The 18,282-nt window shown below is 38.9% G+C and overlaps 1 protein-coding gene across 6 annotated transcripts in view; it reads right to left on the bottom strand.

Annotated features, from left to right (window-relative positions):
* Positions 1-297: 297 nt before the first annotated feature.
* LOC136676545 (EGF-like repeat and discoidin I-like domain-containing protein 3) overlaps positions 298-18,282 on the bottom strand; it is a 253,548-nt gene continuing 235,563 nt past the window's right edge. For all 6 annotated transcript variants that reach the window (XM_066653633.1, XM_066653634.1, XM_066653635.1 and 3 more), the window contains one exon: positions 298-3,103. In XM_066653633.1, coding sequence (XP_066509730.1) covers positions 2,954-3,103 — 150 coding nt within the window. In that variant the 3' untranslated portion in view covers positions 298-2,953. The remainder of the gene's footprint in view (positions 3,104-18,282) is intronic.

Here is an 18,282-nt window from a genome sequence, read left to right as displayed (position 1 = left end):
ATTTAATTGTTAAACTTGCCATTTTATGACTTGTAGCGCTCTGTACAGGGAGCCATTTGAGATGTAGGCCATTTTCATGTAACTAGAAATATTTATTGAGTTATTGGTTGATGGATTTTTTTTTTTTTTGTAAAATATATAATTGGATTCATCTGTTCAAACAAAATGCAATTTAGTGTTCAAATGGAGTTCAGATATGACCCAAAGATTAAACACAGGTTAATGCAAAATGTAAGTACCCTCTTATGTTAGTGAGGGTAAAAACCGACAACACCACACTGCATTTTCACAGACTTTGTTTTTATTCGTCAAACCAAAGAGCGGTCTACTGGTGGCGATGGCTTATCTTTTCTGTACACTCTTCAGGCTTTGAATAAACGGCTTATTAATGGTACATTTTTGCCAGATAGCACTTGCTTGAGATTGAATGGAAATAAGAAGGGATGACTTTTATTTTGGAAAAAAGAAACAAACAAAAAGTAAATTAAAATAATGATGATAATAATAATATTAAAAGCCAAACCAAATATTTTGTGTGCCCCAGAGGGTTCCCCTGATTTTAGCTGTATATTATGTTTTCCAAAAGTCACATTTCACAGCACATAAAATGTATATACTGGACTCTCAGACTCACCAATATACAGATTATTAATCTTTTTTAAAAAATGTGCCTGTGGACATTTTCAGGGCTTTTTTTTTGTCCCCTTTTGTTCTTCTCAGATTGTGACCCCCACCCTCTTCCCCCTTTCAAAAAAAAAAAAAAAAGTCTGTACAAAACTGTTACAATGTGCACACAAGTTATTTGAACAGTTAGAAGAGAAACCTTACAGACACAGGGAAACGTTAGACAAGGAATACCAGAATCACCTCCATATATATATGTCCATAAATCAGAGAAAAATAAAATATAAACATATGATGCCTTGCCACATTTATCTGTTAGAAAAAAAATGGGAGAACTGTACATGATGTTTACGATTCATGGCACCACACTGTGGATAAACTTTGCTAACGATAATGATGTTTTTTCTTTTTGTTGTACACGACACGTTCAAAAGATGAAGCCCAAAAGTGATTTTACACTACAATAGTTCTGTGGCCATTTAATTCTTTACACAAAATCTCTTCTCCACTTCTTCACTGGACATGAAAATGTGTGTTTTTAATGAGAGACAATGTTATAACCCTTTATGTTCCTTCATGTTTAATTACATCATTGATTTATTAATTTTCATGAACTTAACCCATTAAATAAAATCTTTTGATGTTCCAATGTTCCAATCACCTTCATGGTACTTTTTTTGGTACATAGGATTGCAGGTTTGGAATAGATTACCAAGCTAGGACAAGAAGTGGTTAAAATATATAATAATAATAATAATAATAATAATAATGAGGAAAACAGAACTCTTGCCTTATAAAATGTGTTTTCAATGTATCTGTCTTATAAGCACCTGCAGATTATGAGTAATGGTTTTATTTTTTAATGTATTTAAATTTTTACATATTTTTTTATTAATTTTAACATATTTTGTGCATGGATCTTTGCTAAAAAAATGCAAAATCAAACATAACAAAATAAATCAAGCAGAGATAACTAAAGATAATTAACATTACAAATTAGAGAGTTAACTTGTGACTTCTAACCTGAGGTCTTTACATTTATGGAGATCAAAATAAAGTACAGTAGTTGATCTGAGCAATGTTAGCTGTTAGAACATAAAAAAAATGTAAAATAGAAAATGCAAAAGAGTTGACAAAAAATCTGACATTCAATTAGAAGTCTATAGCAAATGCACACTTTAATAACAGAAATAATTTAAAGATAAAAAACAAATAAACAGATTAATGTTAGCCCTGCATTCTAAATGTGTAATTCCCATGGATAATATTTTCCCAGTTTAAAACATTCTAGAGCCTTTTTTAGGTACAAACCTAGATTGCATGACAAAATCTACAAATGTAGCTTTGCCTTTGAAGTGCACTTTAGCAATTGAATCACATCCAATCAGTACCGAACCTGCACAGATTTGGCAAGAGCTGAGACCGACACACTCCTTATGCCACACTTCCAATACTGATTTTTAAAAATTATTATTCCTTAAAATTATTTAGCCTCTAGCAAGTGACTTGCCTATGTGATACTTATATATACTTATATATTAAAAAATTTAGAAACAAACTTAAAAATAGGTTTTAAATGATCAAAAGTGTGTGATAAATGATTCATTAGGAGCAAAAATACAATGTTTAAGGGAATTAAAGGTCTTACACATCTAATATCATTTATGCGCCATGCAGTAATTTGTAGTGTTTTACATATAATACAAGAGCATCATATTTTTTTCTTCTACACAACAACAGTGTTGCATGATTTTACTCTCAGTAATTTGTTAAAATTAAAACAAAGCATAAGAAAAAAACTGAAAATTTACACTGTAACTCTGGTGATTGAAAAGTGATGTGTTGACTTTAGCTTCTGGTTATGAGCTACAGTTGTTGGAATATGGTACATGAAGCATAGAGTTTTCATATTGTTTTCTCAGTTTAAAAGTGACACCGTACAGTGGTTGACATCCCACTGTTTAAACACAGTGAAATAACCCCAATCCCCCCCCCATTCTATTAAGCCCAGCAAAAAAAGACAAATCCACTCTAAATAAACATAGGGCAAAAAATTTCAACTTCACCTGAAATTAAAAGGACATACATGATGTACCAATCTATGAATTCATAGGAATATACCCTACAAAGCATCAAACTCCAACCTGGGACTACAAGAAAGAAAAAAAATTACATATTGAAAAAAAAAATCCATCAGAAACTAATATTCTTTATACAGATTGAGTTAAAGTTTATATTGAATCTTGATTTGGTACTGAGTTGTACCAAGAGGAAAAGGTGTGTGGTGGTTCGGGGGGGAGGGTGGGGGGCATGGTGAGGGTAATATTCCTTACTCTTCCTCCGTGCAGCCGAGTAACTCCGCACGCAAAGTAATCCTCCCATACCACGACCACGGAAGGATCCGAATGAACCGAGCAAAAATGGGGGGATCTATCACATTTTTCCTGTGCGTGTCGTTATCGAAGTTTCCTTGAAAGACCTGTGGAAAAGGAAACAGACAAGAACAAACATTCAGTCAATTGAATACAGGGATTCTGGAGTTTTATGAAACATCTCTAAACAGCAGAAGCAACACCGTTTCGATTGCAAACAGCTGCCTTTACTGGCACCTACTTTCACACCCAGAAATCAGCACAAAAACATACACAGCATTGGGAGCTAAATTAAAGTTTATCACCCTGCTCTTAAGCAAACTGCAGTAAATTCTTTGTCTTTATTGCTGTATGCTCTTTACAAGGTGTGTGAAACATAAAACACAGAAACCTTTATTCAAAGGCACTGAAAAATTATGCTAACCATTTCCATTACCATTTCCATCACAGAAAAGAACAGTTTAACTTACCAAATAACAATTATGTGTCTTTGAGTGCTCCCAGTCCATATTTAAGCTTATCCTTTTTTAGAAATTTATCAGAAATTTCTGAGATTTGACCAGAAGTGTTCAAACTTTTGTAACCCGCTGCATGTGAAGTTCCAAATAATGTAAAGCATCATTTTCTGGAGACATTATTTTGAAGTGTGTTCTAAGGGATAAAGGTATTCTGAATTCTGAGTAGATACACCTACTGCATTACCTAATGCATTTAAAAAAAGGTTCTATTGACCCCATCATTTTAATGCAGGAACTCAAACCACATTCCCCAGCATATCAACAACAGAGAAATGTGAAAAATCAGATTTTAAGATGAAACCCTCAGAATCTTCAAATATTTGTGGAGCTTTGCAGCACTGGAGAAGAGTAAACAATTCTGAACACTTTGTGAGCAACACTCTTACACACGGCAGATTTGAAGCAAGGGGAAAAGCAGCTAGGGTAAAAGTTCAGAGCTGCAAAACAAGCGGAAAAAGTAAAGCAAACAACAAACACACACAAGCTGGTGGAGAACAAAGTCCTCCAGTGGGCTTCAAAGGCACATTCGTTTTCCTTTTGCAGCACGCGGATGGCCTGATGTATGTCGACAGAGAAAGAGAGAGAACAAAGACGTGCGTGCTGAGTCCTTGCTGAGTCAGGCTCAGCTGTCAGCTTCTTTAAGACCCTGCGTCACAAACGTGAAATGCAAAACTCACACATTGTTTTCTCTCTCCTTTCCTCAGCCAGATGCTTCCAGTCCATCCTTTACATGAAGCTCATGAGAGAAAGAATGGCATGAAAAATTGATTATTGGAGAGGTTGGTCTCAAAACAAACCTGAAGTTTTCTGCAGGGTTTTTATTTGCAGAGATGGTGTGTGAAAGCAGGGGCTAGCATTATCTTTTAAGGGTATATATTTATTTATTTTTAAAGAGACTTTAGAAGGTGTCTAATCTTGTGAGGCAGACTTTCTGGTTGGTTTTGCTGCTTAATGCATCCAGCAGCTGCCTACTCTGACAGAAAAGTACACTGGGATGAACCTCAGATGGTTAGGATAGGAAATACTTGGTCTGCTTGTGCTAACCACAGATCCACACCCTGGATCCTGAGGTAAACTAAGATACCCTTGGCGAGGAAGATTCCAAGCTGTAGGAAGAGGGCGGACTTGCCTTTAAGGGAGGCAACACCTCGCATCCTGTGTGGCCTGAATGCACAACTTCAAACGACAACCATCATTTTGCCAGAAGTGACCCAGTTTGCTCAGTTGGTAGAGTATCTTTTTGTGATGCAGTCTGGACCCATTTCCCATACCACCACTAGCGAGTTGATGGTTGCATGTTTGTGTTTCCTTATGGTGTGAGATGTCCCCTTGTTTAAGGGCAAGAGAAATCCCTTCCAAGTTATAGACATCTTAGAGATCCAGGGACTAAATCTGTGATATCAGTGGTCCCGCTGTGACACTACTAAAAGCATGAGAGAAACAAAAGTCATCTACCCTTGAACTTTCAAAATTGACCTGTTCTCAAAAGTCCAATCTGGTTGACAGAATAACAAGATTTCTTGCCCTGTGTCATCCGGTGTCAAAACACTTGATGGTTCTAAGTGGACAGGGTCTAAATGCCGCTACAAGCTTGTCTTTCACCGTTAGAAAAACAAAAATAAACAATAAGAGAGTTGCTAGCGTGACAAATCGAGACCACTGAGATTGTGCCAGGTGCTTCATGGTAAATCAAATGTCTATGTTTACGTAATTGAGCGTGCAGTTGACCAGAATGCACTACAAACAGGCTCATGGGTGGCATCAGATGAGGTCTGTGGTTATCTCATTTAAACCACTCTGGTTGTGTCAGGTTAAACAGGAGGTAATGGAAATCCCATCTCAAAGATGAAACCACTGGACCAGGCATTGAAAGCCACTTAGCGTAACATTAGAGAAGGTAGATAACTGTGAATTTATCTGTTTCTCCTCTACCCTGCACCTTTCTTTTTAAGCAGTCTTGCAAGCAGTCATGAGAATGTTGGAGCGTATGTGATTGGGGAGGAAAGAGCTGCCACACTCTGGCAAGTATGCCTGATTGAATGATGGTGACAAGTCCTTTTCAATTACACTTGTCCTCCCCATAGAGACATGATTATGTAAAGAAAGGCCTAGACTGGTATTTGAAAAGTCTGTATTGGTCATAGACATGAGCACCCTCGATTTGCCAGAATTCAAACAGGTTTATGAGGGTTAAAGAATGGATTCATTGTATTTACACTTATACACTGTTTTTCTTAAAATGTGAAACATTGTTGGAACATGAGGGATTCATCCAGCTTTCAGCCAGGACCAGTGTGCCACAACCTGGACAGCCATTCTGTGCACATGATTTTGAACATTGGATAGGCCAGAATAAACAGAGACTACAGCGTAGCCTGTGCAAATGCCCTTCACTGTTATGAGTGCATTGGTGTCTCTCTGCAATTACACTGCCAAACCACAAGGACAATAGATATCTTCCTCCACCCTATGTAGTATAAAATATAGGGACGTAGTAGTATTAGGTTTATAATCTGTGAAGTGCAATATATAGGGAGTAGGAGGCTAACTGGTACATAAACTATTTTATGTGCGGTAAGGATGGAAACAAATGCAAATCAAGGCACTTTTCCCCCACATATTCCTGCTCCTGGTTGCAAGTTTTTGAGGCATCCTTATATTCCCTTCTTCCACGATTTTTAATTCTGTGATGTCCAATCCAATGTCTGAAGAATTCTCTCACCATGAATTTGCTGTTGTTTACAGATTCTGCAGTGTGAAGATGAGGACTTTATATTTCGGGACCTCCTCAGTTCAACTTGAAATATGTTTTTTGGACTGTGGACCAATCACTGTCTTTTTGGGTAGTCTCTATGTGACATGTATTTACATTTTTGAGGAGATGCTGTGTCAGGCTACGGCATAGGGTTCATGTCTGTGTGGGACCTATTGCGTTTTACCCATTGTTTAGGCATAGGCTCAACACAGAAGCATAAATAGGCCTTACGATTTAAGACACCAGTATAACTCCTTGACTCATTTTTAGCCAATGCCCCAAGACCTTTAATGCCTTCAGACAGTCAGGAAACATTTTGTGTCTCCGCTTAAACACCACGTCATTTAATTTGTTCAGTGTCCCTTTCATTGCACTCTGGCATTGGGATCCACACAGACCACAGGGACAGTGCCCCATGTTGGCCGCATGAACACCACTTTTCAGCACCTACCCAAGCTTTTCCCTGGTGGTTTTTAAGGTGAAAATTTGCTTTCATTAGCTGCATTTATATTGATGTGGAAAATGAAATGTTGATTAACCCTCTGGGGTCAAAGAACGTGTCGGCACGTCAAATACGACCATTCGCGATGTTTCTATTAATAACTTAGTGATAACACAGCACAGAAATACAGTTCAAACACTCTCTGATTTTGCTGAAACTACGCTTTCGATACTGTACATCCCAAGAGACATGCCTCCTCTGCCTCTTGCTATGTCTAACTGGTGGATTCAGGGTTAGAGACAGATTATCTCTTCATGAAAGGCTCTAGGTCACATGGGTCTCTCTTAATGAGAGAGCTGAGGTTGTTCTGAACATTTTGATATAAAACATGTGGGCAATATATTATAATACAATATATAATACAAAATGCCCTTAGACCCCAATGGGTTAATGTGCACTGTCCCAAATAAATAGATAGCTTTGAATCCTGCATTAGCCTACATCTGTAAAATAATAAAACAACCGCAGGTCACTACGGATAGGAGCACCTTCCAAATGTCAGTAAGGTAAAAGTAAAGCTTCTCTCTTGGAGATACAGCTTTGTTGCAGCAGCGACTGTCTGACAAGATGTGTGTGCAGATGTGAGATTAGTTTGTTGTTTTGGGGCAGCAGGCGCAGTGAGTTATCCACGCTGCTCTTTTGCAGACTTAGTTCCAGCTCTGTGAGAGATATCTGTAAATCTTTGTGTAAAGCTGTGGCACTGGGTCTGATGTTTATGATTATGGAGTGTTTGGTTGCTGCTGTGAGAGGGGGGATTATCGTAAGTGGGCTAAAGAGGTGTGTGTGGAAACGCGTGAAAGATTACAGAGAGAAACAGCACTGGAGAGGTAGTTACGAGGGTTTTCTGTTGAAGGGCAAGGCCTTATTATGGAAACAAGATTGCAAGGCAGCGACTAAGTGTCACTCCATCGCCTCTTCGGGGCCTAAAGAGCGCTCCGTTCACAAGCACAGCTTTGAAGTAGGCCCAGCATATGGAACTAATTCAAAACCAGATCCCCCGAGTCCTGAGCAGAACAGGGAGGATCCCAGCAGATCCCTGAGGAACACGAAGAAGAGCTTCTCCTAATCTCCTCTAACAACAAACCTGGCTTAGGAAAGGCCACTGACAAGAGAGAAATCTCTCATAAGAGAATGACGTTTGTTGACTGTGAAAGCAATATAACATTGTGGGGTCTTTGAAGATTGCGATGCTCTACAGTCCAGTGATTCATGAGTCCAGAGAAAATATTATTCATCACTAATTCTCAGGATCAAACATCTGTTGAGTTTCTGTAATAGTATCAGGCTGGTGTCAGTGTGAAGTCGTACATAATTTACTAAAAGTCTATTCCCAGGATTTATCCAGTGTGTACCAAATTTAATTGCCACTCATAAAATGTGCACAGATTTTCACATAAATTTCAGCCCAGAAATGAAGTTTCTGCAGTTCTGAGTTCCGAGTAGCAATGAGTGAGGCTTTCTTTGCCCTATTAGAGGTCAGTGGAACAACACAATGATTTTAAATAAAAAATATTACATAGTGTTCCTTTGAAGTCCTCATGGCAGTCCTGTATAATTTGACGTTATCATCCAGTACCTAGTTTTGCCAGTTAATAGATACCTCATCATATACACACGTGTGTGCTGTTGATTTAACAAATCCATATGATCAAGGTGAACATCTGGAGACAAACGTTGTTCTTCACATTTGCGCAAAGCACAAATAAATATATACAAATATTCTACAAAGTTCTGTAGAAATCATCCCAAAATTGAACTGTGAAGCAATACTATTGTGCTTCTGTGGCGTGAGGGAGATTCATTACCTTTGAGATGAGTTAGAGTGATGTTTGAGATCAAAAACTGATCAGATCCCAGCAAAGTTCCAATGGATTATATAAAGCCTTCCCAGAATAGTCGTGGCTGTTACTGCAGTTAAGGGGAACACACTCACTGCTAATGCCTTAGATTTTAGAAGAAATGTTGGCTGATTTTTTGTCCAATGTTGGTCATAGTTTGCTCCCCTCCCCTTTTTTTTTAAATTATGATTGCCATGCTAAATGAACTGACATTTAATTATAAAAATGAGTATTTAATGTGGGTGGGATGCTGTAGTCACACAGCTCCAGAGACCTGGAGATTGTGGGTTTGAGTCCCGCTCCGGGTGACTGTCTGTGAGGAATCATTCCTAATCATTCCCACGGTCCAAAAACACACGTTGGTAGGTGGATTTGTGACTCAAAAAGTGTCCGTAGGTGTAAATGTGTGTGTTGCCCTGTGAAAGACAGGCGCCCCCTCCAGGATATGTTCCTGCCTTGCACCCAATGATTCCAGGTAGGCTCTGGACACACCGCGACCCCGAACTGGATAAACGGATACAGATAATGAATGAATGAATGAATGAATGAATGAATGAATGAGTATATAAGGTGTATGTGTAAATGTTAAATCAGGAGTCAGAGCGCTAGATGATTGTTCTAAAATGTAATGTTCCATCTCTTGTGCTGCATTTGTGTGTATTTCTCTGTAGAATTCCTTCTTCTCATTGCATCATGCAGCCAGTGCTTGTCTTGGCTGTATCCTACCTCTCTATCTGTCTGTGAATGTGATCGAGAGGATATATGAGCTGGAGAATTCCTGCTTGTTTTGCCGTGATCTGGAGGCTGTGTTTGCCTTTCTGCACGTTTCTTGACAGACTCCTCAGACAGTTTGAATTGACGAGAGTGTTTGTGAGAGGGAATTTTCCACAGACCCTGCTTGACCTGAAAGCTTATGGTTTGGTGTTTTACACACACACACACACACCCACACACACACACACACAAAGACTAGTAGAGCATGCTTTGCTATGAATCATTACATGAACTTTTCAATTAATGGCTGCTTTCTGAAGAGAGCCATGGAAGGCACAGTGTGACCGTGTCATACGTCTGAAAAAATAAATGAAAGTAATTATATAAATAAAATACTTCGTGAACAAGCCGTTTAATTCAGAGGGAATCCCAGTTATTCTGACTTAAAGCAAATAAATGGTAGTTTAGCTGAAGGCCACAGTGTCTTTTAATTGGGCCACGTTCAAAATACAAAAACAAAGCTTGTTTTTGTGTGTATGAACACTCATAAAAAAAAAAAAATATTAAAAATCTGAGAATCGGAATGTACTCCCAAGCCAAACATTTCTTATGTGGAGACACCAGCTGTGGAAATAAATGATGAAGTGAACAGATGAAGTCAAATTTTCAATTTAGATTTTTTAAATTTCAATTAGAAGCTGAACAGAAAAGCTTTAATACTGTCCCCTATGAGAACAAAACACTCACGTTCTGTACTGGGCCCGTTGTTAAAGAATCAGTCACTCATTTTCTCAATTACTCTTCTTCAACTAATCACACCATTACACAGACTTGTAAACAAGTGCATTATGGTGGGACGTTTTGGGGCGGTAGACATAACTGTTTTCTTTAAATCCCTGCTATGAAATATGTGAGAGTGGTCTTAAAATATCTAACAATGCATATCATTAATCATAAAATCTCATGTTTCCATGTTTGGGAAACATCTCAAAGCAGAGCAAAGCTTAACCGAAGCCAGAACAAATCCCTGATCTTCTGTGGAGAAGGAGATAATTCAGACATGTCCCACTCTTCTGCAGTGAGACCATAATCAGCAATGGCTAATCTGCTGTGATCTATCTGTATTAACTCATCAGGGATTAAGCCTGTGTGCCTCTCTTTTCTTCTTCTGTCACTGGGTTAAAATGGATTCCCTTGGACATCTTTATTTTGTGCTACAGCGGAAACTGAGACTAAACGTCTGTATCACTCTAACATCGTGAGCAGCAGTGACACTCTGAATGCTTCATGTGAAATCTTTCGACTTGTCACATATAACAAAACACCTAGTACTGAAAATGTGTGCGTGTGTGTGTGTGTGTGTGTGTGTGTGTGTGTGTGTGTGTGTTTGTGTATGTGTGCCAGGAAAGTTATTTTTTGTTTTCTTTTGCTGCTTGGGCTCCCCTTAGTGTAATAATGGGGAGGAGGAGAGAGGTGGTGGTAGTTTCCTACCCACTTTCAAAAGTTACAAGCCGGATTCCAAAAAAGTTGGGACACTAAACAAATTATGAATAAAAACTGAATTCAATGTGGAGATGGCAAATGTCAATATTTTATTCGTAATAGAACATAGATGACAGATCAAAAGTTTAATCTGAGTAAATGTAACATTTTAAAGGAAAAATATGTTGATTCAAAATTTCACAGTGTTAACAAATCCCAAAAAAGTTGGGACAAGTAGCAATAAGTGGCTGGAAAAAGGAAATTGAGCATATAACGAACAGCTGGAAGACCAATTAACACTAATTAGGCCAATTGACAACATGATTGGGTCTAAAAAGAGCTTCTCAGAGTGTCAGTGTCTCTCTGAAACCAAGATGGTAAGAGGATCACCAATTCCACCATTGTTGTGCAGAAAGATAGTGCAGCAATACCAGAATGGTGTCACCCAGCGTAAAACAGCAAAGACTTTTAAGTTATCATCATCAACAGATTCAGAGAATCTGGAACAATTGCTGTGCATAAGGGTCAAGGCCATAAAACTCTACTGGATGCTCGTGATCTCTGGGCCCTTAAACGTCACTGCACCTCAAACAGGAATGCCCCTGTCAAGGAAATAACAGAATGGGCTCAGGAATATTTCCAGAAAGCATTGTCAGTGAACACAATCCACCGTGCCATCCGCCGTTGCCAGCTGAAACTCTACAGTGCAAAGAGGAAGCCATTTCTAAGCAAACTCCACAAGCTCAGACGTTTGCACTGGGCCAGGGGTCTTTTAAAATGGAGTGTGGCAAAATGGAAGACTGTTCTGTGGTCAGATGAGTCACGATTTGAAGTTCTTTATGGAACACTGGGACGCCATGTCATCCAGACCAGAGAAGACACGGATAACCCAAGTTGTTATCAACGCTCCGTTCAGAAGCCTGCATCACTGATGGTATGGGGTTGCATGAGTGCTTGTGGCATGGGCAGCTTGCATGTCTGGAATGGCACCATTAATGCAGAGAACTATGTTCAGTTTCTAGAACAACATATGCTCCTATCTAGACGTCATCTCTTTCAGGGAAGACCCTGCATTTTTCAACAAGATAATGCCAGACCACATTCTGCAGCAATCACAACATCATGGCTACGTAGGAGAAGAATCCGGGTACTGAAATGGCAGCCTGCAGTCCAGATCTTTCACCTATAGAGAACATTTGGCGCATCATAAAGAGGAAGGTGCGACAAAGAAGGCCCAAGACGATTGAACAGTTAGAGGCCTGTATTAGACATGGAGAGAGCATTCCTATTTCTAAACTTGAGAAACTGGTCTCCTCTGTCCCCAGACGTTTGTGAGTGTTGTAAGAAGAAGGGGGATGCCACACAATGGTAAGAAATGGCCTTGTCCCAACTTTTTTGGGATTTGTTGAGGCTATGAAATTTTGAAACAACATATTTTTCCCTTAAAATGATACATTCTCTCAGTTTAAACTTTTGATCTGTGATTTGTGTTCTATTCTGAATAAAATATTAGATGTTGGCACCTCCAAATCATTGCATTCAGTTTTTATTCACAATTTGTTTAGTGTCCCAACTTTTTTGGAACTGGTTTGTACATAATATAGTTTCTGCAGTACTGAGCTCAGAGTAGCAATGACTGAGGCTTTCTTCGCCCTATTACAGGTCAGTGGAACATCATAATCACTTTGAAGTAGTGTTCCTTTAAGGTTAAGTTTAAACCAGTCATGGATCGGTTAAAGGTATGACTCCTAAAAACAAATGGATATCTTTGTAGTGTCCCCATATTTCACAAATACAACACACACTAACACACCACCAATACATTACTGTTATTCATTTTTTTCATTAACTTAATTAATAACGGCAATTTTCTTCACATATTAAAACCGTGTTTGATTCCAGCAATAAAATAAAGTTCTTCAGCAAGTTTCCTACCACTGCATTAGTGTCTGTGAGTAGGAGGATTAAAAGTGCATGTCTGTGTGAATAAGTGTAATCAGTTTGCATTAGATAGAAGTCCTGGGCCGATGTGTCACCGTCAAACTGTCACACCCTCACTGCAACCTGCTCACATCAGCAGAGTCCCCGAGGACAGACACTGTCTCCGAAATAATATTCACTAACACACGCTGCTTCAGTGCTAACCCTTAGCTAAGTGTATTCTGAGCACAGCTGGGAGCTCTAACATCTGGGGCAGGGGTGCACAAAGCCCAGGATAGAGCATGGCAGGGGAGAGGGGAAGGGCACAGATGGTGATCAAAGTAGAGTTCCACATACGGCTGCTCCTGTGTTTCTGTATCCCATTTATTATGCAACGCTGGGTGTGGACTCGACAAGGAGAGTATTTCCATAACCTTTTCCAGGGGGTCAGTGGCATTGGTTTTAAAAGTTCACGCTGATTGCTATGCACACAGTAATGCTAGCTACGTTAAATAATAAATCCCCTGCAAATGTCTGACAGTTTCTTTTCAGCTGATTACGGTTAATGTGTTACACTCTGCTGTGCATATAAATACAGTGAAAGCATGTTCAAAACATGGCCAATATTAGCATATTCATGTGTGTGTTTAGTGTGTTTACACATGATGTACCATGAAGTAATGGAACAGTTGATAAAATGAAAATGTCAGTGGACTTAATTAATGGCAAACTTACTGGCATTGTCTGTATTTACACAGTTTTTTTTTTTTTAATGACTTGTAAGTCTCACTCACATTCACTCACTCACTCATACTCAGACCTACATACAACTACGAACACTCACATTAGTTATACACACATACTTATATACTCTCTCACTCATTCACTCATGTTTGTTTACTCATTTACATTAAAAAATATTATCACTCACTCTGTTATATACTCATTCACTTCCTCACTCATTCACATAAACAATCACTCATTCACATACTCGCTGATATATTCAAATATTCACTCACTTACAAACTAATATTCTCCTTCTCCTTCACCTTCCTCACTCAATCATATATTCACTCCCTCATTTGTCACTAAAATACTCACTTATGTGCTCACACTATCACTCATTCACATATTTTTATATATTCACATATTAAGATATATTATTAGACATATATTTCTTATATATTCACTCACACATTCACCCCACTTCCTCACTCAATCACATATTCACTTATATACAGGAGGTCCTCGGGTTACGTCAGTCCCGAGTTACAATATTTCGTGGTTACGACACATCTCACATTTACTGTATAAAGCCTTGTTTTGACTTAAGTGGTTTTGCGTCGTAAACGTCGTAATGTGAACTTCGCGTTTGGTGTGCGCGACGGAAGAATACACGGTTACGCGGCTCGGGACCGAGGAGGATAGGTGTTAGGATAGGATAAGTGCTTACAGTATGTTATTTACGTACAGTATGTACGTATGTTCTGACTTACACCGAAAACCGGTGTACGACACGACGTAGGAATGGATCAACGTCGTAAGTCGAGGACCCCCTCTAGTCACACTCATACTTATGTACTCAGTCACATATGGACTTATATGCTTATTCATTCACTCACTCACACTTAGGAACTTCACCACAAGGGGTGCTATTACTCACATACTCACTTACATTTAGGGATTGCTCCAAAAAGTGTGCTATTGTGTATAACATCTTTGTTTGATTAAATGTCATTAACCCATTACTGTACTGACCACAAGTAAAATAAATAAATAAATAAATAAATAGTTAGGCAGAGGTCAACATGTTTAATGTAACTCAAAATACACTTCAATATCGATGATTTTTTTTCTAAAGCATTTGTTATTTTATTTTACACTTTATTTTGCATTTATTTTATTTTATCTTATTTACTGCATTTGTTCTCAGAGCATTGCTCCACTGGAGGTAAATCATATTGGAACATCATTTATTTTATACCTATCTAAACAATTAATTATGCATTGAGAACATACATATTAATACTCTAGCAAGACAAAAGTGTAAGTCTTCCTATAACTGCTGTAAGGGTATAAAGCCCTCAGCATTGGGCTGTGGAGCATTTGATCTTTACTCTCTGGAGTGATGGAGCAACATCCGGTACCGCAGAGACCACCTGGACTTCACTAAGGTTTATGTGGCTGAATGCATTAAAATCCTCACAGCTATCTTCTGTACAGTGTTTACTATAAAGCCTTCTCAGCACAGCAGAGGCTATTACTGCAGCAAATGGAGACTGGGAGAGTAGCTATAGATTTGCTTGCTCAAAATAAATGAAGATCATCTGTGAAAACTGGATAAAACAAAAGTGGCAGGTGTTTTGATGCTGGTTTGAATCTCTAGGCTAATTTACAGTCAGCGGAACAAAATGTTAATTAGGAGAGACAATCTTCTCTCGAGGACCAAAATAATCTTTCATAGAAGTATAACATTATTTTTTCTTAATGCCAGCTGGCATGGGGAGTTTCTAGCACCTTCTTGGCCCAATCCATATGCTACGTTTTTGAAGGGCTGATACTGGAATGAAGCAGTGAGCTTTAATAGCTAATGATGGAGGAACGGCTTGTACTGTTGCCCTCTCCCTTGACATCTCCTGGACTTTCTATAACTAACTGTTCTACTTCTGGAAGACAGAACATAAATTACCCTGGGGCCTGGGATTCTGCAGTCGATCTATAGAGAAAAGGGGACCTAAGGATGATACAAATGCTGCTAATTCTCTATTCTTTTTCATTTTCTGCCCTCTGAACGATCCTCCTGTTCTTTCACATCTTCTGAAGGCTCTAATTTTAGGCATTAGATGCTGTGCCAGGATAATTTTTCCTGAAGCAGTGTTTAAATGACTCTCCAGTCTCAACATAAGCTTGAATTGGAAACATATTCATTTAAGTTCAATTACAGTGTGGTGCTTGATTTCTTCATCTTCTGACGAGGTAGAAACTACAGATTTCTAACTTCTTCAGTGTCTCATCAGTGGAAAGTTCAGACCCTTCAGCTTTGTCCACTTAACCTCAATAAAACATTCCTTCAGAGCAATTTTAGTGGTCCATTTTCAGCACTGACACTGATGTGGTGGTGGTGTGTTGGTGTGTTTTGTGCTGATTGCTGATGAATGGATGAATGGAACAGCAGTGCTGCTAGAGTTTTTAAACACAGTGCCCACTCACTGTCCACTCGATTATGCCTCGTTCACACATGAACTCTGGAGAATTTCTAGAGAAGCTCTGGAGTATCGGGTCTGGAGAAGTTCCGGAGTGGTCGTTCACACATACAGCATGCAGCAGGAAATGACACGTGCTTTAGGTGTGGCATTCTGGATTAACTCTGACTTTACCGGGAGACTTTACTAAGGTGTGAGGAGGATAAAATCGGGGTAATGTTTGGGAGAACGTTTTGGTGAACACCGGAACATTTCTTGATTGTTTTGCATGTGTAAAAGGGGCATTAGACACACATACCTTGTTGGTCAGAGACAGTAGCTCATCCTCAAGCTCTTCATCAGTGAACACAAGAATATTCCCAGTCCAGCAGAACAATAAGGTTCTTAAATACTTCAGCAGTATTTCTGTGTCTCATTAAGAATCCAACACAATACACAAAACACACACCACCATAATGTCAGTGTCACTTAAGCTTTGAGAATTTGACTGTGGGTAGAATATTCTTTAATGAGGTCAATGTACAAAATGGCGTAGTACACTTTAGTAGATGAGTGTTAAACCCTGACCTTTACAGACAACAAAGCAAGATTTCTCAGTTTAGCCAAATAGCTTAAGCCAATGTAAAAAGAACAAAGTGGCATTCCTCAACTCTGGGCTCAGGTAATTTGGATAAATAATATATTTGGAAGAGCTCCCTGAGATAAAGTAAAGCTTGCCAACAAAATTAAAATAAAGTTCCTGAGGTAAAACAGGTTTCGAAGTGCCTCTGTATCAAAACATATCTCTCCCAAACTGGCTTCCGTTTTTTCATCTTGAATTCCATGGAGTAGAGGAGGATGAAAGAGGTTTCAGTTCTCCTCTGGTTCCGACGCTGGAATGAAAGGAGCAGTGTGGGAGCAATAAGACTGAAATGGCCATCAGAGACGTTGACTAAAACATGACAAAACTCTCCGCCGCAGTGCCAGCAGAAGTCAGCAGTGTCACTTCTATCACACTGTGATAAACAGGCTGCAAGCAAATGGAACAATAGAGGTCGGGCACATTGCTTTACACCACTTTACCTTGTTTCTCAACTGACATGCTCCGGGGGCAACAAGAAGACGGGCTAATGGAAAGTGTTCTGCTTTTGTGGGAGCATTTCTACAGCAGTGTCACAACGCCTGGAGCTGAAGAGACATTACTAAGTGTTCCCTGCGAAGAAGATCAGGTTCAAACCACACAGTAGAGCTGCTCGGTTCAGAAAAATCTAATCTACTCAGTCTCTAACTTACCACAAATACAGTTAAGCGGGCAGGTAAACATTAGGTAAAATTGTGGGCTGAGGCTGTAGGGCTGAAATCTAATATCCCACCAATTACCACTATGCTAACCACGGGCATCACAGCCAATGGTGAACCTGGGACACATTATGCATCATAAAATAAAATCATCTATATTAATCCAAGTCAAGTGTAAACACTGTTCAACTTAATAAAGTCTGAGGCAATGTTCGCCAAGCGGCATCTAGCACAGACCTTTTTACCAAGCTAAGTTGAATGACCTTGACTGGAAATAGAATAAATAGCTGGCATGGTCTTATTCAATAAAATTCACACACTTTTACACCATAAAGTGAATCTACTTGCTTTTGTTTTTATCAGAACGTAGCATGCTGTTACTATGGTTACGGTTTGTAAGATGTTTGGGAAATGAGTGAGATGAGTACATGCACTGTAACCAATAAACACAGCAATTTATAAAGAGGTAAGTGAAATAAATTGATGCAAAATCGAATTTACTAGATAGAAAAGAGAGAAAGGCATAGGTTTCTGTGGACAACATTACTCTTCACAGACGGTGACCTGAGAATTGAACCCAGGACCCCGAGACCCTGGAGCTGTGTTGGCCACAATTTGCTCCACTGTGAAGTTCATGCAATGTACTTCATAAATGTCAACATTTAATAATTAAAGTGAGTTTAGTTAAACCTGACACTTCCACCCCACCCCTGGCCAGACACATTCACTTATTATAGATACACATCTCTGTGTTTCTCCAGGCATGTTTTCTCCTCTGCATCTTGTTATATCCAGCATCACACTTGACTAATCAGAGAGCTTCCCCAGATTTTGAAAATGTTTCATACAGCAAAACATAAAACAATTATAAATAAAACCACAGTTCTATGGCCTTTTTGATAAAAATCTTGGTACATTCAATTCTCTAGATAAGTTGTGTAGGTCTCTGCTCTAATATACCCCACTCTGCTTGGTGATTAGATCATGAATATAGTCAGAAATCCTAGATAACTGGGAAGTACATAACATTCAGATCATGATTTACCCATAACCAGGTTTGAATCCCTATAATGTGT

Source organism: Hoplias malabaricus, chromosome X2 (assembly GCF_029633855.1).
Source record: "Hoplias malabaricus isolate fHopMal1 chromosome X2, fHopMal1.hap1, whole genome shotgun sequence".
Lineage (NCBI taxonomy): Eukaryota > Metazoa > Chordata > Actinopteri > Characiformes > Erythrinidae > Hoplias > Hoplias malabaricus.
This window is presented reverse-complemented; position numbering and strand designations above follow the sequence as displayed.